The 25245-nt window shown below is 44.9% G+C and overlaps 1 protein-coding gene across 5 annotated transcripts in view; it reads right to left on the reverse strand.

The window, feature by feature from the left end:
* The window catches only part of HECTD1 (HECT domain E3 ubiquitin protein ligase 1), a 4301832-nt gene that overhangs the window by 29816 nt on the left and 4246771 nt on the right, over positions 1-25245 (reverse strand). For all 5 annotated transcript variants that reach the window (XM_044073821.1, XM_044073824.1, XM_044073822.1 and 2 more), the window contains one exon: positions 13946-14090. In XM_044073821.1, the coding sequence (XP_043929756.1) occupies positions 13946-14090 (145 nt within the window). The remainder of the gene's footprint in view (positions 1-13945; positions 14091-25245) is intronic.

Here is a 25245-nt window from a genome sequence, read left to right on the forward strand (position 1 = left end):
TGAAAATGCATAGAGGAGACCCGGAGGACAATCGTGAATGAGTGCGTCCCCTGGAGCTTCTCCCAGAGGGGGAATCAGGGCAAAGTAACTTCTGCATTTCGTGTTCATGTGACTGGCAAAAAGGTTGCAGCAAGGCTGGCCGCGCCTGTGGAATATCCTGTCCGCTATTTCCTTCTTGAGGGACCACTAATGGGGCAACAAAATTGCTCTGCTCATCTTGTCTGCTATCACGTTGGATTTCCCCAGGATGTGCATTGCTAACAGAAAGAGCTGGGTGGATATAGCCCACTGCCATACTCTTAGGGCCTCACGACAAAGGGGATATGACCTGGTTCCTCCTTGTTTGTTCCAAGTACCAGCCCACTGACATGTCTGAATCACAATCGTACCCAGAGAAACTGCAACGCCAAAATACTGCTCTCATCTCTAAGGCATTGATATGCAGATGTGTCTCTGGATCAGTCCATGTGCCTTGGGCTGTCCTTCCCTGAAAATGGCCCCCCCACCCTATCAGGGAAGCATCCGTGGTCACTGTGGCCAGTGGTGGGGGTAAAACAAAGGGACGTCCTATCGTGACGAAGTGAGGTCTACCACCACTGAAGATCGTTTTTGTAAGAGTTGGTGATCATTATCAGGTGAGACATGGGAAGCTCTTGGTAAGACCATGGAGTGAACAACAGCTATTGCAGTATCCGCATGTGCATACGACCCAGCGGTATGGCCAGAATTGCAGCTGCCATCATACGTAACAACTTTAGAACTTCTGATGCTGGAGCCTTGCTTTTGGACATCAGAATGCGGACCTGCTGACGGAGTAGTAAGACTCTTTCTACTGGAAGTCTTAGCGTGGTGGTGGTGGTGTCCAGTTTTGCTCAAATAAAAACGGTATGCTGCGATGGCGACAAGGCAGATTTTTCTATTGTAATGCCCAGCTGGCTGCAGAGTGACAGAGTGGAGTCCCTGGCTTGAATGAGTTGATGCCTGGTGGTGGCAGTGAGAGGCCAACCATCTAGCTACGGAAACACCTGGAATCCTAAATGTCTCAGGTGAGCCGTGACCAATGCCATACATTTGGTGAACACTCTGGGGGCTGTAGTGAGACCAAAGGGCAGGGCTCGAAACTGGTAATGATTGGCTCCCAGCCGGAAGCGCAGATGATCCCTGGATGGTCTGGCCATTTTTATGTGGTAGTACTCATCCTGGAGATCTATTGAGGACATCCAATTGTCTTTCCGTAAAAAGGGAGGCATCGACTGAAACGTGACCATTCGAAACCTCTTTTTTTTTTACAGATTTGTTTAGCCTGCTGAGGTCCAATACAGGTCTCCAGTTCCGTCTTTTTTGGAACTAAAAAGAATCTTAAGTTCCAGATCCTGCCTGGTCTGCTGGGACTGATTGGATGACTTTTTTTCTTAGCAACATTTGGACCTCTACTGTTGCCTGTTCCCTGTAACTGGGTGGAACGTCCAGGATTTTCCTAGTCAGAGGAGGGGGTGTGGCGAAAGGAATGAAGTATCCTCTGGAAATTATACTTTGTACCCAATTGTCGTTTGTTATTTTGGCCAGGTGCCTGGATACGAAGATAAGCGACCCCCGACTGCCTCCAGAGTAGGACAGTCAGGCCTCCTTTCAGGAGCACTGGTAGGGCTTCCCAAAGAAGTGATCTACTCCTTCTGCCACAAGGGCAGCGTCTTCCATTATTACCCCTCCTCTGCCCCTGGAAGGGGGTTCACCACGTGTGTCCTGAAAGGCTCCTTGGGCTTTTCAGAATCACATTTTCCCTCCCCTTTGACCCTTGGGGTAGGGTGTGGTAGGGGTGGAAAAATGGACTCCGATGACAGACAGAGTCTTTCCTTCCTGGTCAAAGTTACCTTACCTTTGGGCCCGAAAAGGGACGAGCCATCAAAAGGGGTATTCACAAAGGATGACTCGAAGGGCTCCGTGAAGGAACACAAGCGCATCCAGGAGTGTCTCCTAAGAGCAACTCCTGTACCCGCTGCCCTGCTTGTTCCATCAGATGCATATGAAATGAGGTGCATGGACGAGTTAACAATGGAGTTGGGGATAGCAAGCTAGGAGGCAACTTTGTCTGTAGCTCCTGCAGCTACTACATCCTGAAGAGCATCTCCCAGCTCTTTAAGAAGATCTCTTTGCAGTCTCGTGAAATGGGTTAGGTAGCTGAGCGAACAGAGTGCAAACGTTGCTGAACTATAAGTGCGCTTCCCATATCTATCCATAATCCCAGAATCTCTGTTAGGAGGATGGACAGAAGAGGAAGTTTCTGAAACTTCCTTTTTGGTGGCTGCCGCCACCACCATGGCATCAATTGGCACGCCCTTGGTCAAAAAGGATTTGTCTTGGGGAGCAGAGATGAATTTATTAGGCCTCCTAGGGACGGGCTCCATGGTGTCCAGAGACTCCCATGCCCTTCGTGAGACAAGCTGCATAAGCTCATCGAAGGGCAGAGACACCCAAGAGGTGGAGGGCTGGGACCCGAAAGCCTTCAGGAGCACTGACTCGTCTTTAGTAGGGTTTGTGGACTGCCAGTCACCCCTATAAGGATTCCTAGTATCTCGGCAAATGATATATCCTCAGAGGGGGACCGTGGGGACCCTTCTGATTCATCCAAGTCAGTATCAGATGTTAGGGACTCCTTTGAAGAGTCTAGAGGTTTCCTCTTGCAAACTCTTCCTGTGAACCTCATCAGTGGGAGCTTCTGTTGCGGTCTTGGAAGAGCATGGGACACCCAATGGGGCTTCCTGAGGCTCAGGGTCTCTACGCTTGGCCAAGATCTGTGAAGCAGAAGCAGGCACAGGTGCTTTAGGGGAGGAAGAAGCCGGACCTGAGGTCGAGGATGTCTTAGGAGACATAACTCTCCTCATAGCTTCGAAGACACTTGTGCTCCAATGCAAAGGGACCGACGTATCCAAGGAAACCGTCGATACCCCCGGCACTGGGACATAGGCTCTGAGCCAGAGGTAGGAGCCGAGCTCATCCGAGCCGAAGCTCAAAGAGGCAGAGTCGGAACCAAGTCAGTTCGACTATCCTCCCAGGACCCGACCAGAGAGTGTTGGCTCCTAGAGTTATCGGCGCCAAGGATGTCAGAGTAAACGGAGCTGAAGACACAGGAGCAGGCGTTGGCTCCGAAGGCTCCACAATCAACAAGTCCGACTCCGAAGGACCGGTATGGCTCAGAGGAGGAAGAGTTAAAGCTGGCATAAGGGTCTTCAGCTCCGAAGCCGCATGGGTCGGAGCCGATAAAACTTTTGCAAAGGCCGGTGCCTGTAAAAGCTTCTGCACCAAACGATCCACATCTAAATCGGAGAGGCTAATGGAAGACCAAGATGAATAGATCGAAGATGGTACCAACTGCAATAATAGAGACTTTGGAATTTCGGATACCGGTTCCAACCAGGGACCAGCTCCGAAAAGGTAAGACAGTCAGCTCAAAGACCTGTGGAGCCGATCTCACAGACTTTTTAGATTTTTTCGATTCAGTGGAAGTCTTGGAAGACTTTGAGGACTTAATGGATCCATCCTGGTCACTCAAAGCCTCCTGGAAAGAAGGTTTCAGTAAACCCCTATCAATAAGCTTCCTTTTTCTCTTCTGGAGAACTCGAGAAGAAAAGGAATGACATATGGAGCAGGTTTCTTGCAAATGTAATGCTCCTAAACAATAAACACAGTTGACATGACTGTCAGTGACAGACATTTTCTGCCCACATTTAGGGCATTTTTTAAACCCTGACTTAGGGTGTTTGTCCCTATCATCAGCCACTGACAAAAATGTAGACACACCCAGCAAAGTACAGTTGTATACACTTATTATAAATGTAGATGTTTGAGTGTATTCACTGTTGCAGTCATTACATTTGGGTTATCTGCCTGCAGGTAGCCCTCAGCCGGCCTGAATACCAGAGTCTTGGATTCCTGCGTCGGATGCTGTCTCTTCTTCCATGACGTCAGGTCGTCAGGGGTATAAAACATGCAGCCAATGCCATTACATCAGTTTTTCTTTCCCCAGATGTCAGGTGCCCCCACAATGGGAAGCAATTATATGTTATGTTACACCTCCATCAAAAATAAATACACCAGAAAGCTTAAAACAAGAAGGAAAGGTAGAGCCAAGGGAAGTCAGGGGACTGGAGGGAGAGTAACCAGGACTGCAACATTGAATACACCCGAATATCTACATTTATGGTAAGTGTACACAACTGTACTATGTTCTTCGTGTTTCACTGTTGCAGTTATTATATTTGGATTGATTCCCAAAGCTAAGGAAGGGAGGAGGAAGTTAGAGAGCATTAGGGCCAGCTAATAATCCCTGCAAGGCTGCAGTGGAAAAGCAGCTCTGGATTTAGAAAAAATAGGCATGTGGTAATGCTTGGTGAAGGTATGTACAGAGCCTCAAGGTAGCAGCTACTAGGATGTCCCTGGTAGGGGACTCCTCTGACAAAGGCTGTAGAGGTTAATGCAGCCCTGGTGGAATGTGATCTTATCCCCTGTGGGGTAGGTTTTCCATGGTACTTATAGCAGAAATGAATGCAATGGGCTATCCATTTAGAAATGGCTTGCTTTGAAATGACCTTCCCCTCTGCCCCTGCAGCAAAGCCAACTAGCAGCTGTTCAGATTTTTTGAGAGGCTTAGTCCTGTCCAAATAAAATCTAAGTTGTCTGTGCACGTCCAAAGAGTGTAGTATTCATTCTCCTTTGTTTTGTGGATTCGGGAAAAATGTAGGCAAATGAATGGACTGATTTAGGGCCACACTAGACACCACCTTGGGCATAAAGGAAGGATTGGTCTTGAGGGAAACCCTGTCTGCATGGAATATAATGAAGGGCTCCACTGCCATGAGGGCCTGTAATTCAGACACTCTTAGCTGAAGTGATGGCTAGAAAGAAGGCTGTTTTCCAAGAAAGGAATTTCAACTCTGTAGTTGCAGCTGGTTCAAATGGAGGGAAAGTGAGCTTTTCCAATACAAAGTTAAGGTCCCAGGCTGGAGTAGGGGGCTCGCCTGGGGGTCGTAAATTTTTGGCCCCCTCTGAGGAACTGCTTTAGCAGAGGGCGAGAGAAGAGGGGTGGCTCAGTATTATAATGTGCTGAAATGGCAGAGGCATGCATTTTAATAGAAGAGAAGGATAGGCCCTTGTGGAGCATTTCTGTTAAATACTGAAGAATATGCGGTAGGCTGGGCACCGTTGTGGCCACCCCTTGAGTCTGGCTCCAGTATCTTTTCCACTTTTCAACATAGGATTTTCTAGTACTAGGCCTCCTTGCCTCCTGAATGACATCTAGCACCTGCTTACTGAGGGATGCTATTGGAGAGCTCAAGGAATTAGCCAGGCTGCAAGGTTCAGGGTTTAAAGCTGAGGGTGCAGAATCTGGCCCGCCTGCTGGGACAGCAGGGAACGCGTCTGAGGTAGGTGCCATGGTTCCAGCAGTGTCATACTGTGCAAGAGGGAGTACCAGTGCTGACGTGGCCAGTCTGGTGCAATCAGTATTGTCCGTGGCTTGTCCTGTTTGATCTTTAGTAGGGCCTTCGAGAGGACAGGCAGAGGGGGAAAGGCCTAAACTGAGAGGCTTTCCCAGGTAAAGGACAGGGCATCCACTTTCCAAGCTTGACTGTGGGAAGTCCTTGTGCAGAATTTGTCCAATTGGTAGTTCTGAGGGGAGGCAAACAGGTCTATCTCTGGAGTCCCCCCCATTTGTTCCTCAATAGGTTGAATATTTTTGGTTCCAGTTTCCATTCGTGTGGGTCCATGAGATTTCTGCTTAGGTCTGCCAGTGAATTTAGCTTACCTGGCAGGAATTGAGCTTATATGTGCACTTCGTAGCGCAAGGCTATGTTTCACTGAGCCATGACTAGTCTGCAAAGAGGGTACGAGTGGGCTCCCCCCGGCTTCTATATGTACCACATAACTGTGGTGTTTGTCTTTGCCAATAATTGTCTTGGAAGAATGTGGCCTTTGAAGGTTGTCAGGGAATTCTGTACAGCTAACATTTCTTTTTGATTGATATGCAGGTGCATCTGTCTTGGGTTCCATTTGCCCTGAATGCACTGCCCTGTCAAGTGAGCCCCCCCATGCATAGTCTGATGCGTCTGTTAGAGTTTGGGCGGCAGAGGGTAGAGTGAAGGGGAGCCCCTTGTTGTGGTAGCAGGCCTCTGCCCAACAAATGAACTCTGCGTTTATACAAGGAATGATAGGAATCATTGATTCCAGGTCCTGAGAATGTTGACACCACAGGCTTTTTAAATACCATTTTAGTTTCCTCATATGCAGTCTTGCATATGGAATTAGTAGAATGCAAGAGGCCATGAACCCCAGGGCTTGCAGAATTTTCCTTGCAGATAGCTGGGCCTTTGTGGTCAGTAGTTTGAAGTAGGCTGTCAAATAAACACTTCTCTGGAGTAAGGAAAGCCATCTGGGAAGTTGTGTTCAAACTTGCTCCCAGGAATGCCATCTGCTGGCAGGGTACTAGGTGAGATTTCTTTTCGCTTATGGTGTACCCCAGTGAAGTTAGAAGTTTATTTACGAATGCAAGATGTTTTAATAGCAAGTCCTGGCTTTCTGCCTTAATCAGACAATCATTTAAGTATGGGTATAGTTGAATATTTCTCTGCCTGCAAAAAGCAATGTCTGGAGCTAGACACTTTGTGGATACCCTGGGCGCAGTAGATAAGCCAAAGGGAAGTGCAGAGAACTGATAGTGCATGCAGCCTGCCCTGAAGTGTAGATAATTCCTGCAAAATTCCCTTATTGGAATGTGCAGGTAAGCTGCATGCAGCCTGCTCTGAAGCGTAGGTATTTCCTGCAAGATTCCCTTATTGGAATGTGCAGGTAAGCTTTCTTTAAGTCTAAGGTTGCCAACAAGGCATCTTTGCCTAGAATAGGAAGCAGCTGTTGGAAGTGCTAGCACTTTGAATTTTGGAATTACCGAAAAGGTGTTTAGAATAGAGAGGTCCAGGATAGGCTGCTAGGAGCTCTTTTCTGGGTACCAGGAAAAGTCTTGAATAAAAACCTTGACCCCTTTCTTCTGCTGGGACAGGTTGAATAGCCCTGATACTTAGAAGAGAGAGAACCTGCTGTTGAGCCTCTGCCCACTGATTTGGGGGTAGGTCTGGCCAACCGTTTGGGGTTGTTAGGGTGCGGAAGTGGCATCTGTATCCTTAGGAAACAGAATTTAAAACCCATTTGTCCTGGGTAATGAGTTCCCAGTTTTTTGCATGCAGGGCAAGCTTTCCTCCTAAAGGAGCTGGCAGTTGAGCAGGGCTTGAAAGGGTTAAGGTTAAGTCACTGTGCCATTTTTCCATAGGGGGGAGTCTTACTACTGCCTGCTTTGGAAGTGGAAGCCCCCCACTGATTAGGCCTGTGTGTAGCCTGACACTGTAACCTAGGTGGTCTGCTGTTCCTGGGTTTGGACTGACAAGGCCTGGAAGAGACTGGAACGGACCAATTCTTTGAAGGCCAATGCCTACTAAATCTGGGAGGCTGTACTTGTAGGAAATCTTTAACAGTTTGCATAGATTTAGCTTTTTCCTCCATCTTTTTGAGGATGACTTCTGCTCTGTTGCCAAACAGGCGGTCTTGGTTTAAGGGAGCATCCAGTAATTTAGTTTTAACATGATCTGGCAAGTTTTGCTCCTTAAGCCAAGCATGCCTTCTAAGTACAGACCGAGTGACAGCAGCCCTACAAGATGCTTCTAAAGAGTCAAAACCACATTGCAAAGTATGTTTACCAACTTGTTCAGCAGAATGCATTAAATCCTGTAATTCTGTGTGTTCAGCATAGTCAGGAATCAACATAATTTTCTGCTTAAGTAGTCCCATAATATGCTGTTGGTAATTTAACATATGAAACTGGCAATTTAAAGCCCTAATGGCCAAAGTAGTAGAAGTGTATACCTTCTTACCCCATCTGTCCAAGGCTATAAAATCTCTATCAGAAGGGGTAGGATTTTTGGCAGCAGTAGCCTTAATGCCCTTTGGTCCTTGGGAAATGGTCTCTGGAACCGCAGTAGGATTCTTGAAGAGGAACTTGTAAGAGTCAGGTACTCTGTAATACCTGCCAGGTTTTCTGGGAGCTGGAGGTAAAGTGTCTGGGGACAGGCTAGATTCTAAGAAAGCATCATCTACAATGTCCAGAACAGGAGGGATAGTTAAAGGCCTGTACTGAGGAAGGAGTAAGAATTCCCTAAGCCTCTTTTTGGAGTCAGAGTAATCCCTGGTTTTCCCAGCGGAAATGCTCCCCAAGAGTGTGGTAGGTTTCAAAAAAAGAAAAATCTTCAGAAGGGGATGCAGAGGGAATGAAATCCTCTGCATCAGCTTCCTCATAGGTAGATAAGGGCAAATCCTGGTAATCAGAAGAAACAGAAATATCAGAATCCTGATCAGAAGAATCAGAAGGGAAAATCAGTTCTAGGTCTCAAAGTGGGAAGGCTGGCTTTCCCTAATTAAAGTAGTAAGGTCTTCAGCCATTCTAAGCATTTGTTTTTTAGGCATATGGGCCTGACCATGTGGTTTGGACGTCGGCTTTTTAGGTGTGGGTCGAGTTTTAGGCCTGGATGAAGATGGTGTTGATTTAAAATGCAAGTCTGTAGGCCTGAATACACCCTCAGAAGCCGGTGCCTGCACAGCAGCTCCGGACCCATCCAAGGTAGAGACATCCGCAGGTTCCACAGTCGAAGAAGCATCTCGCGGCATACTGGATTCCGAATGGGTCTCAGTAGAGGCCTGCGAATCTCAAGTAGTGGGTATCAGGGGCTGTGAAAGCGCCTCACTGAGTACCGGCGAACTGGTGACTAGCGTAACGGAAGCGTCGTCTGCAGTTTTGGACTTATGTGGTCTGTCTGTCTTTATCCTTATGTTTTTTCGAAATAATCGGTAGTCGGATGGCTTACCGAAGCCATTTCTGGATAGTTATACAAGCACTAAATAATTAGCTGCAAATATAGACAGACGACGAATAGTTCAGGGGTCGAACAAGGCACAAAACTGACAGCGAGGGATGTCATGGTGTGGGCCTAAGGAAGGAATGCAGTACAAATGAAAATCTTTATGAGGTATTTGCTTTCCACATGTAAGACAATTGTTAACTTTTACTGACATCGGTTAAGAGCAAGAAAAAGGATCTCCAACGGGGTACTTAGCTTTTTTGAAAACTTCGGTTATGAAACTCGAAAACGAAAATTTCAGGAGTCAGCTGGCACTTGCGAACTGCTTCTGCTTCGGGCACCGCGCGGTAAGAAAGACTGATGTAATGGCGTCGGCTGCATGTTTTACACCTCTGATGACCTGACGTCATGGAAGAAGAGACAGCATCCAATGCAGGAATCCGAGACTCTGGAGGGCTACCTGCAGGCAGATAGCCCAAATGTAATGACTGCAACAGTGAAACACGAAGAACATCAGTCAAATATATCAATAAGCCTTCTAAGAAAAATAGGCTAAATATAAAGACATAAGCCCATCAAACTATGGCTAACAAGTCACACACACACTATCTAAGCAGATAATATCAAGTAGTGACAAAAGTCACTATTTAAATACAAACAAGCAAGCTATACACTAATAAAGTTAACTCTAATAACTATAAAGCTGTGACAAAGTCACTAAGCACACAATACTAAATACTATTTCTAAGAAAAATATGACAGAAAGTCACTGTTTAAACAGTTTTTTTACTCAGAATTTAAATAGGCATAAGAAAAAATGAGGCCAAATATTAAGCTATGAAAAAGGCACACAAGGGAAAGAGAACCTACAGAGAAAGCTATAAGAGCTTTAACTAACTATAACTACTTTTTAGAAGAAATAACAATATTTGAAATACAATGAAAAGTAAGGTTTTGACTGGCTCGAGCTAGTGAGAACCACCAATCTGTTGCAGCAGCAAACTCGATCTGGGGTAACTCTAGGTGCATCATGGGATTGGGACTTGGCCTCAAGCTATTTGAAGACCTTGAGCTTTTGTAGTAGGCCAACTCGGAGCTGAGGGATCGGCTCCAAACCCATCTGTAAGAATGAACAGCGAGATAGAACAACTTCACATTGCCCCCTTTGGTGTGTATATGTCCAGACACAATGCACAACTGGAATGCCCACAGAGATACCTTACTAAAAGGATGCAAGGCCTAAACAGCATGTCCTACATGGACCAACTCAAAGCCCTGTCACTATACCCTGCATCTTACAGACTGCAAAGAAGTGACCTGTGTCTGGCATACAAGGCATCCTCTGAGCCATTACTGATGGATTTACTGCACATGCCAAATAAAGCCAAATGTCATCAGAAATATTTGGTCTAGGGATCTAAACTTCTGCATCAACAGAATGGTTTGGAGGGACAGGTATATTTTGCAGATGACACCGCTGCTGTGGAACATACGCCCCTTCCACAAAAAACAAAGTTTATCCTTGTCCATTTCCAAGCACAACTTATGGATGGGAAACACATTTACCATAAGACTGCCCCTATACTACTAATGAACAGAAGCAGCTCTTAAATGCTTATCCCATGCATGGGTCCCTTCAAATTATGGATGATATGATCCCAATTATTCTTAATCTGGATAAAAGATAATTAACGACCATAGGATGGGGAAGGCCAATCCATAAACAAATGGACATGTTATTTTGAGCACAAAAAGTGAAACTGTCCAAGTTTAAAATGGCCTACAAGGGCCGCTAGCCAAGTACTTGCATATGATAAACTGCATCGCAGCTACCAGGGTAACCAAGTATTGGTCAGTTTGACAAAATTGGTCAGAGCTTTTTTAGGGCTATCCTAGGGGTAGTTAGTGGGCTAACAACAAACTTGAAATGCTTACTGACCAACGCCAGGAGTTAGAACAACAAATTGGATGAACTGGAAGTTCAAATAGCAGATGACTGTTTAGACATTGTGTTCATCACAGAGACTTGGTTTAGTTAAAAAATTAAACCAGTTATCTGGCTTAAGGGACATAATTTAACCAGAGTAGATAAAAGGGCAGGGGGTGCATCAATATATGAACAATATACAATGCACTGCTAGCTTACCATGATGTGCCTTCTGAATTTCTAACAGTTGCCAAAGAATTTTGTCTCATTAAGACACATGTAGCATTATTTAAAGACCACTTAATATCTTCCCAGTAATTTAATTTGTAATTGTTTCACTAATAAATCTGATATTATTGCTGGAGACTTTAATGTTCCAAAAAAATTGCTTGGTCTGCATCTACTTCATCATCCAAAATTATAAATAAGTTGAGCTGAGTTTACAACTTAGTTGTTCACAGAGAAGGAAAGTACTACGGAGTGATAATATTTTGGATTTGGGTTGTGTAAATAAACTGAACACTTTGTCTTGTCTCTCACAGCAACAATTGGGGCAGAGTCTGACCATTTGTGTGTATTACTTGATGTTTTGCACAACATACATTACAAGAGCAACTTTGAGGAGATTTACCAAGTGTCATCGGTCCAATTTTGTTGCAATAATAAATGTCCAAAATAAACTCATGGAACTAGAAATCTTGGCTATTTAATTTGACTATACAGGGGAGATGGATTAAGCTGTATGACTTTACTGCTAACTTGATAAAATGCTTTATCCCTATTTGCAATGCTACCAGGATTAGCAATAACTCTCCACTGTGATAGAACAGTAGGCCTTCCCATTTTAAGTGCAAGAAAAAAACACATTATGTAGATCTTTAAGTCTCATGTAATTTTGTATGACAGGCAAAAGTACAACAGAGTAAAAAAATATTCTTACAACTGGTTAGTAAACTGCAATCTGAGTATGCAGTAAAATTGGCTAAAATGCTGCCGACAATCACAAAGCCCTGTTTAAACATCACAGTTCCTTTGGGAATGATGAAAACTGGAGTCTCTCTAAAAATGGGTGATAATTTCATCACATTTAGATATACTGGTGGACACTACACTGAAATTTTAAGACCATTTCAAACTAATAATTAGGAAATGCTACGGGCTTATTAAAAACCTCTTACAATGTTTTCCAGTAGACTAAGGCATGATTAGGCTTTATGCATCTAGTATACATCTAATAATAAGAGTACTGTGACCTTCTCTGGGCATTGAGATTCCCTCATTTGAAAAAGCCGGGGAACATTCAGAAGATGGTCACAAGACAGGTGTTTGTCGGTGGGTGGGGTCTTTGTCTTTTATACAGAAATACAATCAAACATATTTCCTTCTTTTCAATAGATTACACATTACTCAAAAGTGATTTAATTTTAGTTCACAAATACATATCTGATGAAACCCAGGTAGCATAACTAGGTACTGAGTTTATAATTCACAGTGCTAACAAAAGGATCAACAACTTTAAGGTTAGTCTACCCACTGCCAGCTCTAATCTGAAAAACTCTTTCTTGCATGACAAAGCAAAGAGACTATGGAACTCCATAATCATACATGTAAGACGTATGGCTGATTTGCATACATTTAGGGAGCTTTAGACCAATGGTTTAAGAATATTGCATCTGAATCAAAATTGGCAATAAGGGAGAGTCTTAAATGGTCTGCATAGGCCTTGGGTTTATACTGAGTATCTGTGAATCAATGAATATACTTGCTTAGCTTTGACAGGTCAAGAATGGTTTTCCAGGTATCTTCCTTTACAGGGCAAATTAAACCATTTGAGTAAAGCCCTTAGTCCTCTCTAGGGTCTTTCTATGGATTACACTCCTAGCAGGTCTGTCACTAAGGGTTGAAGTAAAAGAGCTTGTTAAGTTGGAACAGGAGGGGCTACATAGAAGCTTTGGTGCTTTTAAACCTGAAATTTGTAACCCTGTTCCAGGATGTTTAGGAGCAAATAATCCCATGTTATCTAATACTCTCCTACAAATCTATTCAAATGGCACCCCGGTTGTAAGAGTGGAATGGATACTCTGGTCTAGGGATGGAAAGGGATGGGGTAGCTTAAGTGAGTCATAGCTGTTTCCTCGGGGGGGGGGTCACAGCTTTGAGCGCCTTTGGGCTTGTACTTTGCTTACCACCATTTCTTGCATCTTGGCTTCTTTTCTTTATAAGGTTTGTCTTTTTCTTACTTGGGAAAGAGAGGTCAATATTTTGAAGGGTAATTCTTGATAAAACTTGGAGCACAGAAATGAAAAAAAAATAATGGGTCAACAGGATTACCATTCCATTTTTCTCAACTCTCTTGAAAATGTTCTCGGGGGGGGGGGGGCAAAGATGATGCCTATATTTAAAGGGGCATTAAGGAACTCTGACTTCACATGACTTGACAGGAAGTGTGTTTCACTAGGCATGTCTTTGAATCGGTAGCACTGTAGTTGCTGCCCTGCATAGTGAATCCAGTGCTTCATAGCCACATTTCTTGGGAGTGCAAAGCCATTCTGGGAAGAGTGGCTGCATAAGTTAAGCATCTCCTGCTTCAGGTCTTTATAAGTGATTCTCTCTTGCCTTAGCTCTCAAGCTTGTCCAAAAACAAATTTCTGGAACTTAGTCATGTGTGTCTGTCAGTTCAAGATCTAAAGGTCAAAGTATCAGATGATAAGCCATCTTCCCAAAGTAGCTGAAAATTCTACTGTCACTCGATGGGAATGGGATTCTTGGATGAAACCGAAGACACCACTCCTGGATCAACCTGAGTGTTCCTTTAATGGAACTTGTGGGAATTTTAGCCATACAAAACAGGTTTAGATATTTAGAAGTACATTCTATGTGTAATGGAAACTATGAAAGTCTGGAATTGTAACTTGATGACATAGGAATAATAAAGTTAAATTAACAAAGGAAAAATTAAAAAGCAACACAAATATGCATCAAAGTCATGTAATGAAGTCTGACACTGAACAAATTACAATTTCAAAGCACATCACAACAACCCCCCCCCCCCCCCAATTAAGCAACATTTTATCAAAGCTCTGCTCATCAGCTTTCATAAAAAATTTTATAAAGTCATTTTTACCTTGCGGACAATAGTAAGACGAGGATGGAGATTAGCAAGACCGCCTGGTGGAAGAGTTGAACAGCCTGTGGTGAACTGCAGAAAAGCTTTCCTTTCATCTGAAGACATCCCGCACAAGACCCTGACAAATCTCAGGAAACCTGGACTGTAAACAAAAACACCTAAAATAAAGCAGTGTACCAAAACTAGTGTATTTAACACTGCTATGTAAGTTTTTCCCCCAACACTACAGAACACAGTGTTCAGATGTAACCCATTATAGAATGTTTAAAAAAATAAATACACATACTCTTCTAGTAACAAAGTGGCAAGCTTTTCAAGACCTATCAAGATGAAGTGACACTGCAACAATTTGTTATAATAGTAAACATATTTATGCAAACAATTACATTACAATGTTGTAAAAGTAGAGTTGTGTGAGGTAACAAGCATGAGAATATATGACTGATGCAGCAGGCAATCTTTACAATGCAGTTTGAGTATGCATGCCCTGCAGTGTGTTGCTCTGGCTGACTTAAAACCCGAAAAATGCATAACCAATACATTAATAAGCAATGTAAAGCAGGGAAGATTTGCTGGTGCATTACATATACAAATGCAAAGCCTCAAACACTTTTGTTTAAAGGCAGATGAAAGAAGCATACAGAGGATTTTTAACAAAACAAATAAATAAATCAAATACATCAGTCTATGCCACTTTCCCAAGTTTCTGACCAGAAAAAATTGTCCCCTGTTTGAAAAGGGACATAATACCACTGTGCCAGACACCACCAGTCCTCACTACAAAATCCGGCTGGAGATTCCCAAGACTGTATGGCCCTACAATTACGATCTATTTCCAAGCAACAGACTAACCATCACATATTTACTATAGTTGACAGGATAAAATGAGAAGTTATGTACCTACCATAACATTCCATGTTAGTTGTCTTCTCTCGCCTTCTTTCTTGCTGGATGGATTTGGAGTCGAACCTCGGTTCCGACTCTGCCTATACTAAAGCTTGAGAGCTAATTTTACCGGCTCGAGGCAACCCTATATCCCATGATGCTAGGCGGTAACTACCCAGATCTCGTTTGGTAGCTGACAAACAATAGCCAATTCAGTCTCCCCACTGAGGTGGAGGAGAAGAAAGAAGAACTCCCCAAAACTCACTATCTAAAGCTGTAACTACCCCAGGACCAACTGTTTGGGCTTGGAATAGTGCAAGATAAGGTCCCTTAGAAGAAGGGGAAAACCTCTCGGTCTGTCCAGGCTAGGGGGATGGTGGGCGGGACGCAAGAAAGAAGGTGAGAGAAGACAACTAACATGGAACATTACGGTAGGTACATAACTTCTCAATGTTAAGTTGTCAATCTCGCCTTCATTCTTGCTGGATGGGACCACGTCCCTAGCTGCTTCATCCTGGGTGGCTCATTGGAACAGACTCTTGAGAACGGTGGAACCAAAATTTGCCCTGTTTCTGGAGGCCATGTCCAATTTGTAATGTGTAACAAAGGTATGAGGAGAGGCCCAAGTGGCTGCCGCACAGATAGTGTCTATTGGCACTCTAGCTTGAAAGGCTGATAATGTGGCTAACGCTCTGGTTGAATGGGCTCTTGGCCTAGTAGTCAATTCTTTACCTCTGAGTTGATAAATATAGGTAATCACAGAAGACAGCCACCTAGATAGGGTCACCTTGAATACCGGAAGGCCCTTGCTACTTTCTGCATAAGATAAGAATAGTTGATCAGATTTCCTGATTTGTTTAGTTCTGTCCAGATAGTAGCGGAGTTGACGATGAACGTCCAGACAATGTAGTTTTTGCTCCGCCTTGTTTGAATAATTAGGGAAGAAAACTGGAAGATCAATAGATTGATTTAAATTTGTCTGAGTAGCCACCTTGGGTAAAAAAGACAGGTTAGTTCTTGGAGAAACTCTGTCTTTATGGAACACTAAATAAAGAGGACGAATGCAGAGGGCATAAAGTTCAGATACTCTCCTAGCAGATGTAATGGCGACTAGGAAGAGTGTCTTCCAGGAAAGTAACTTTAATGAACAGGAGGCCGCAGGTTCAAAGGGAGGGAGAATCAAGGATGCTAAAACTAAGTTTAAATCCCACTGTGGTGGAGGGTCTTTGATCGGGGGCCTGAGTAAAAAGATACCTCTGAGAAATGCTTGCAAAGCTTATGGGACATGATACTGGAGTCCGACAAGCCTATGTGAAAATTTGAAATGGCTGCTAGCTGAACTTTTACTGTGGAGGAAGAAGATCCTGAATGAAAGATTTTGGCTAGGAAATCCAAGACAGAGTGTATTGGAGCAGTGAAGGGATCTATGTTCCTAGCCTTTGCCCAAAAGGAAAAACGTTGCCATTTACTAGCATAGATCCTTCTGGTGGAGGACTTAAGGGAAGCTACAATAATATCCTGGACAGAACTTGAAATCATTGGAAGCCTGGCTAGGGACGGAAGTGGAGCAACCAAGCTGTGAGGTTGAGAGATTGGAGGGATTGGTGCAGCTGCCCTGATTGATGGGGCAAAAGATGTGGCACTGGATCCAGATGCCAAGGCTGCTCCAAAAGATAGCGATGCAGGAAAGGGAACCATATCGGTAGAGGCCAATAAGGGGCAATGAGGATCATCTTGGCTCTCAAGGCGGTAGCATTCTGAATTATCTGTGTGATTAATGGAAAGGGGGGAAAAGCGTATAGAAGTCCCAGAGGCCAATCGTGGACTACAGCGTCTCTGGGGGGATGGCCTGGAAGGGGGAAGAGAGTGAAGAAGTCGAGGCACTTGCTGTTTTGTGGTGTTGCAAAAAGATCGCAGCAAGGAAACCCCCACTTCCGAAAAATTTCGTCAGTCACCGATTGCTTGAGAGACCACTCGCGGGGCATGAGAATAGCTCTGCTCAGCCTGTCCGCTATGACGTTGGACTTCCCGGGGATGTGCATTGCTATCAGAAACCGCTGTGAAGAGATCGCCCATTGCCAGAGTCTGAGTGCTTCTCGACACAGGGGATAGGACTTGGTTCCGCCCTGCTTGTTGATATACCATACTACGGACATGTTGTCCGTCTGAATTGCAATAGTCCCCAGGGGAAGAGAGTCTTGGAGGGCTTGCAACGTCAAAAGCACTGCTCTCATCTCCAGGACGTTTATGTGCAAGTGGCATTCGAAGAGTTGCCATGTGCCATGGACTGTCCTGCCCTGAAAATGCCCCGCCCACCCAATCAGGGAGGCGTCCGTTGTGACTGTGGCGACCGGGGGGGAGGAGTAAATGGTCTGCCTTGATGGACTTGAGGAGAGACCATCCACCAAGATAGATGTTTTCTGCAAGACAGAGTTATTAAGATCTTGTGTGTCACAAGGAGCTGTTGGAAGGATCACTGGGAGAAAAGCATCCATTGAAGAAGCCGCATGTAAAAGCAGGCAAGGGGAAGAAGCGTGATGGCTGCCGCCATGAGACCTAATACTTTCAGGACATACCTGGCCTGAATTTTGTTGCTCTGAAAGAGGACGTGCACATGATTTTGTATATCCAAGACCATCTGCTCTGTTAACTTTGCTGAGAGCTGAACGGTGTCCAAGGTGGCGCTAGACTGACAAGGCGACAAGGCAGACTTTTCTAAATTTAGAGAGATACCTAGCTCTTTGCAAATGTGAATGGTGTAATCTCAGGCTAGAAGAAGTTGACGCCTGGTGGTGGCAGTGAGGAGCCAGTCATCTAGATATGGAAACACCTGGAATCCTTGACATCTCAGGTGAGCCGTAACCGCTGCCATATATTTGGTGAACACTCGGGTGCTGTAGTGAGACCAAAGGGCAGGGCTCTGAACTGGTAGTGACTGGCTCCCAGCCGGAAGCGGAGAAACGTTCTGGAGCGCCTGTGCATTTTGATGTGATAGTACGCATCCTGAAGGTCCACTGAGCACATCCAATTGTCCTTGCCCAGAAGGGGCAAAAAAAGACTGAAGCATGACCATCCGGAACCTCGTTCTTTTTACAAACTTGTTTAGTTTGCTGAGATCCAATATTGGCCTCCAGTCCCCTGTTTTTTTTGGTACCAAAAAGAACTTTGAGTAGACTCCGGATCCTACTTGGTCTGCTGAGACTGGCTGGATGGCTCTCTTTTTTAGCAGTTTTAATATTTCTAGTGCTGCTTGTTCCCTTAGACTGGGTGGAACGTCTGGAAGAGACCCCATTTGAATCGTTGGGGTTTGGATAAAGAGGATTTTGTAACCCTCGGATATGATCGACTGCACCCATTTGTCTTGAGTGAGGGAGAGCCAGGCTTGTGGGTACAGCGATAATCTTCCCCCCGACTGCCTCCGAAGGTGGACAGTCGGGCAGCGCCTCAGGGATGCTGGAAGGGTTTGTCAGAGAGGGTTTCTCTGCTACCCTGATTCTGTGGACCCCCTCTGCCTCTTGGACGGCGTCTGTTGTTGTTCCCCCCTCTGCCTCTGGGGGTGAACTGACCTCTTGCGTCAGGCATGACTCCTTGTGATTTGCGGAACCACATTTTTCCACCCTTTTGACCCTTAGGATATGGTCTAGATGGGGTTGAAAAACGGACTCCTACGGCAGAAAGAGTCTTGCCATCTTGTTCGCATCTGGTCAAAGTATCTTTCACTTGAGGTCCAAACAACGCTGAACCATCAAAGGGGGAGTTAGTGAAAGACACCTTGAAGGGGTCTGCGAAGTTGCAAAGCCGCATCCAGGCGTGACGCCTCAAAGCCACACCTGTGCCTGCGGCCCTACTCGCCCCATCGGCTGCATACGAAATAAGCCGCATGGAGGAGTTGACAATGGAATTCAGGGTTCCTAGCTGTGAGTTAATTTTGTCCTGAGACCCAGCAGCTGAAGGATCCTGTAGGACCTCACCCAGTTCTTAAGAATGTCTCTTTGAAGACATAAGTAATTCAGCGACCGCATGGCAAAGGTCGCTGACAAGAACATCCGCTTGTTGTACCTATCCATTGTCCTAGATTCCTTATTAGGCGGATGGATAGGCACTGAAGGATCAGCCATTTCCTTCTTGGTGGCTGCCGCCACCACCATGGCATCAACTGGGACACCTTTAGATAACAATTGCTTATCAGAAGGGGCTGTTATAAATTTGGAAGGCCTCCGTGGGGTGGGTTCCATCGAATCAGTGGTCGTCCATGCCTTCCGTGCCACCACTTCCATAAGGGGGTCAAAGGGCGGAGACACCCAGGAGGTGGAGGGTCGAGAACCAAAAGCCTCCAGGTAAACCGACTCGTCCTCAGAAGGATTAAGGAAAGACCAGTTCCCCCTCTGTTTAAGGATTTCAAGGATGTCAGAGAAGGAGACATCCTCAGAGGGGGACCTTGGGGATCCTTCAGACTCATCCAAGTCGGTGTCAGATGTGACGGACTCAGGGGAGTCCACATGCTTCCTCTTACATGTCCTCTTACGTGGGGGTTCACCTGACGGATCAGGAGAAACCTCGGAAGAGGAGGATATTCCCAATGTGGAAACCTGAGGCGTTGGATCTCTGTGGCCGGGGAGTGGGAAGAGACCTCAGCAGGCACTACAGTGGGAGGAGCTGATGGATCTGACCGTAGGGCTGGCACTGGGGCCCGTACGTTCCTCATGACCTCGAAGGCACCCCTATCAGGCAGGCTAGGGAGCTCCCGCTCCGAAAAGCTAGGAACCCCAGCCGGCACTGACAGGGACGGGTCCGAAGCCGATGTCGGGGCCAAACTCACCAACGCCGATGCTCCGAGAGGGAGAACGGGGTCAGACAAGGGTCCGATGCCACTCGCCCCCTCGGAGCTGGCGAGAGAGTCCAAGTGCCCGGATCCCTCCAAGGATGGCACCATGGACGAGATCGGAGCAGACGGAGCCGAAGGGGGAGGTATCGGCTCCGACGTCACAACGGTCACGGCTCCGAGGAGCTCCGCCTCCGAACACTGGGGCAGAGTCGAAGGAGGAATAGTATGTTGTATGGACATAGCCGCTGTCTGATGAGACGGGCTGTGAAGCATTTGGGCCAGTGCCTGAGACTTTAATAGTTTGCTTACCACCCTCTCAAGGTCATGGTCGGAAAGCCTGGAAGACCGAGAGGAATGGCTCCGATGGCTCCACTCCGAGAGTAAAGGTGACCTCGGAGCAGAATGGATAGATTCCAGAGATGGAGATCTGGACCTCTTGCGTGTGGAGGGCAACAAGGTTGATGGAGCTGTAGACACGTCGGCACCAGTCGGAGCCGACTTTGAAGATAGAGTCTTAGAGCAGATGCAGGCAGCTGCGATACAGAGGTATTGGCTCTGGCTGGAGCCAATAGTATCGCAGAAGGTGAGCCACCATCTGAAGGCTTAGAGCTCGGAGCCGACGGTTTAGGTGGCTTCGAAGGCTTCCCCGGCACGGACTTAGCCGGGGAACCTTCGGGCTTTAATAAGCCCCTTAGGATCAACTTATTCCTGTGCTCCTGCAGGACTCTTGGGCTGAATGCATGGCACACCGAGCAAGAGTCCTGCAGGTGCAGGGGTCCCAGGCAATAAACACAAGAAGCGTGACCGCCTGTCAGAGACATCTTCTGACAGCACGAGTCACACTTCTTGAAGCCTGAGACCTTTGTCTCCTTCGACATATTGTTGTCGAAAGGAAAACAACAATTGTAAAAATAGAAGAAAAACACACACACACACACACACACTCCAACAGATAGGGATACAGGGATACTAAAGGTACACACACACAGCTAAGAATCCCTGTGAGGGAACTAAGAATAAAACGGAAGGGCCTAAGGCCTAACCTACAGTGGGGAGTATGACTGGGATAAGGGATAAAAATAGGAACTAAAAATTTAAAATAACCGAAAAACTAGCCTATTTAGAAATTATATATTACTATACTAGGGGAAAACTAAGTAGAAAACTAAGATTTTACTGAAAATGATTCACTAACCTGTGAGCCGGTAAAAAGAGCACCTCGCTAGCGAAAGCGGCAAACGAGATCTGGGTAGTTACCGCCTAGCATCATGGGATATAGGGTTGCCTCGAGCCAGTAAAATTAGCTCTCGAGCTTTAGTATAGGCCGAGTCGGAGCCGAGGTTTGGCTCCGAACCCATCCAGCAAGAATGAAGGCGAGATTGACAACTTAACATCTTGCTATAAAAGTAGCAGCTTGGAATCAGTCACACCTGCCACTAGAACCTTGACCAAACACAAAGTTAATCCAACACAGTAGAGTGGCGGGCAAATGTAGACTAAACAAGCCATGTCCATTCCATACCATTAACAAAAATACAGTTGCACAAAGCAAACACAGTCCCACAACCAGACAAGAGACATAAAATAGCAAAGAAAAAATAGCTGGATAGAAGAAAAGGAATTTACTATGAGTGGGTCACTTCAATTATCTCCTAGCAGGGCTGTACAAAAGTTCAGAGTCCTTACATTTACAGTCTGGAAAAGAGGCATCATCAGCAATGAATCCAATTAACAGTTAAAAGCCCAATAAGAATCCCCTTGACCAAAGGTGAAGTAAAAAAATCTCTAGCCTCAGAAATTCTATCAAACTTCTTTCTAACACTTGGTAAAAGTTTGAAGAAACAATTATACTGCTATCTTGAACACCAGAATGGAGTACGCACCTCTGAAAAAAAGGCAGTAGAAATAATTGCTTCCCTAGCAGAATAAGCATTTTGTATAGCATGAACAGACTGTTTGCAGCACTATAAACAGCCAAAACAATCTGCAATCAATTGGAAATAATTTATCTGTCATGCCTAAAACACTGGAAGCAAAGGACAGAATAAAAACTCATTCATGTCTTTATTTCTGTTAACCCATGCAACCATCTCCTAGGATTCATTTTAAGCAGGATTTTTCTCCATAGCTTGATACAAGTAAAAGTAAAACTACAAAGCTAAACTTGTTATTCAAAGTAATACCCAAACTGACTTAAGGCACAAAAATGGATTGGTAGAGAGACACCCTTCTACCTTTATGAAAAAAGGTACTTAAAGTTTGGAACACAACAAGACTTAGTTCTGAAACTCTCCAAAAAAGTGACCATCACAATGAGAAGCACTTTGCAATCAAAACGTTTGAGAGGAAATTAATAAACAGGATCAAGTGGCAGTTATTAGAGAGGAGTTGTGGTATTGTATGAGGAAGTCGGGAGTGTCAGAGAAGTATGTAAGAGTGGTACAGGATATGTACGAGGGTAGTGTGACAGCGGTGAGGTCTGAAGTGGGAGTGACGGATACATTTACGGTGGAGGTGGGATTACATCAAGGATCAGCTCTGAGCCCTTTCTTATTTACAATGGTGATGGATAGGTTGACAGACGAGATCAGATAGGAGTCCCCGTGGACTATGATGTTTGCAGATGACATTGTGATCTGTAGTGAGAGTAGGGAACAGGTGGAGAAGACCCTGGAGAGGTGGAGATATGCACTAGAGAGAAGAGGAATGAAGGTCAGCAGGACTAAGACAGAATATGTGTGTGAGTGAATGAGAGGGAGGATAGAAGAATGGTGAAGATGCAGGCAGTAGAGGTGGCGAAGGTGGATGAGTTTAAATACTTGGGATCAACAGTTCAGAGTAATGGTGAGTGTGGAAGACAGGTGAAAAAGAGAGTACCGGCAGGATGGAGTGGGTGGAGAATAGTGTCAGGAGTGATTTGTGACAGACGAGTACCAGTAAGAGTGAAAGGGAAGGTCTACAAGAGGGTAGTGAGACCAACTATGTTACATAGGTTAGAGACAGTGGCATTGACAAAAAGGCAGGAGTCAAAGCTTGAAGTGGCAGAGTTGAAGATGTTAAGATTTGCCCTGGGTGTGACGAGGATGGACAGGATTAGGAATAAGTATATTAGAGGGTCAGCCCAGGTTGGAAGGTTTGGAGACAAAGCCAGAGAGGCAATATTACGTTGGTTTGGACATGTGCTGAGGAGGGATGCAGAGTATATTGGGAAAAAGATGCTAAGGATGAAGCTGCCAGGTAACAGGAAAAGAGGAAGGCCTAAGATAAGGTTTATGGATGTGGTGAGAGAGGACATGCAGGTGGCTGGTGTGACAGAGCAAGATGCAGAGGACAGGAAGAAATGGAAACAGTTGATCTGCTATGGCGACCCCCTAACGGGAGCAGCCGAAAGAAGAAGTAGTGGCAGTTATTAAGGACTGTAACACTCAACTACAATCCTTCTTAGGACCAATTTTTGTTTTAACAAAGAATTAGATGCAGAACTCCTCTAAGAGAGATCTTTTTCAAAGGCATGGAAGTCTCCTTATAGAGGTCAAGCTGATAAAACACAGCAGTATGTTTAGATGCATAACTAAATGAAACCTTCACTTCAAAACAATTTGGCAAAAACAGTCCAATATCAGAAGACACTGTACTTTAAGAGGATTAATACAACAGGAACTACACCAGTGAGCAAAACACTGGATAAGGAATCAGTAATTCAACTTCAAAACTATTTTAGTACAAGTGTCACACAGCTAGTAGGATCACCTTGCCTTTCTGTAGAATGAATGAATGGATCTTGGCTGACAAGAAAGTACAGTTGTGTACACTTACCATAAATGTAGAAGTTCCAGTGTCCCCTGGGGCTGAAACCTGGGTTTTTTGTTGTGTCTGGGTTTGGCTTGAGAAGACCTGGAAGGGGCTGGAAAAGACCAATTCTTAGTAGGCCAGTGCCTACTAAATCTAGGAGGTTGCACTTGTAAAAAACCTTTAACAGTTTGCATAGATTTAGCTTTATCTTCCATCTTTTTAAGAACTTCTTCAGCCTTGTTGCCAAACAGGCGGTCCTGATTTAAAGGAGCATCCAACAATTTAGCTTTAACATGATCAGGCAAAGATTGCTCCTTAAGTCAAGTCTTCTAAGCACAGACCCAGTAACAGCACCCCTGCAGGAGGCCTCTAAAGAATCAAAACCACATTGCAAAGTATGTTTTCCATCTTGTTCAGCAGAATGCATTAAGTCCTGTAAATCTATTTTCCACACAGTCAGGAATCAACATAATTTTCTGTTTAAGCAGTCCAATGACATGTTGTTGATATTTTAACATACAAAACTTTTAGTTATGTACTCACCATAACTTCAGATGTTTGGGATCCATCTCGCCTACATTCTGACTGATGGGTTCGGAGCCGATCCCTCGGCTCCGACTGCACGCTTTATGCCAAAGAGCGAAGTCTCTTATTGGCTGAGCTTACTATATCCCAGGATGCACCACTACCAGTCCCCCAGATCTAGTTTGTCCGCATACATGCACACATGTACACACTGCTTATATAACATCGTCAGATGAAACAAGATAAAAACAGTAGAACTCAAAACCGTTCAATCTCTTCTGATCTCCAAGGCAGGGGGAAGGAGGGTGGAAGGAATGAAGTAGATGGATCCCAAACATCTGAAGTTATGGTGAGTACATAACTAAAAGATGTTATGTGATCCTATCTCGCCTACATTCTGACTGATGGGACAGCCCCTAGCACCTGAATCCTGGGTGGCTCACTGGAAAACACTCCTGAGTACCGTGGAACCAAACGATGCTCGCCCTTTAGATGCCACATCCAATTTATAGTGGGAAATGAAAGTGTGCGGGTTGGACCAAGTAGCAGCACAAATCTCAGAAATAGCGAGCTTGGAATGAAAAGCAATAGAAGTAGCCATAGCTCTGGTAGAGTGAGCTTTGATAGATGTTGTAAGTTGCTTATTCGAAGAGGAATAAGCCTGAGTTATACAATCTCTAATCCATTTGGAGATAGTAGCTTTTGTGATGGTTTTACCCAATTTATTGTCTGAAAAGGACACAAACAACTGGTCTGATTTTCGAATTTGCTGAGTCCTGTCTAGATAGAAGCGTAATTGCCTGTGAACATCCAATTTATGGAGGGTGTACTCCGCTTCATTGGAGAATTTTGGAAAGAAAACTGGTAGCTCTAGAGATTGTTGGAGACAGAGATTAGAACAAACCTTTGGGACAAAAGATGGGTTAGGCCTAAGTGATACTCTATCCTTGTGGAAAATCAAGTATGGTGGTTTGATAGATAGGGCTTGAAGCTCTGAAACTCTTCTTGCAGAGGTAATTGCAACCAAGAAGGCAGTTTTCCAAGACAGATATTTTAACTCACATGTAGCAGCCGGTTCGAAAGGGGAAGATGTTAAGGCACGAAGTACCAAATCAAGATACCACGGAGGCGCAGGATGAAAAACTGGGGGTCTTAACAGCCCAGCACCTTTAATGAAAGTTTTGCATAATCTGCTGCTCATCAACGGTGGATCCATGGATTCGTGAAATTTAGAGATAGCTGCTAGTTGGACTTTAATAGTAGAAAACTG

Source organism: Protopterus annectens, chromosome 6.part0 (assembly GCF_019279795.1).
Source record: "Protopterus annectens isolate FY-2018-M chromosome 6.part0, PAN1.0, whole genome shotgun sequence".
Lineage (NCBI taxonomy): Eukaryota > Metazoa > Chordata > Ceratodontiformes > Protopteridae > Protopterus > Protopterus annectens.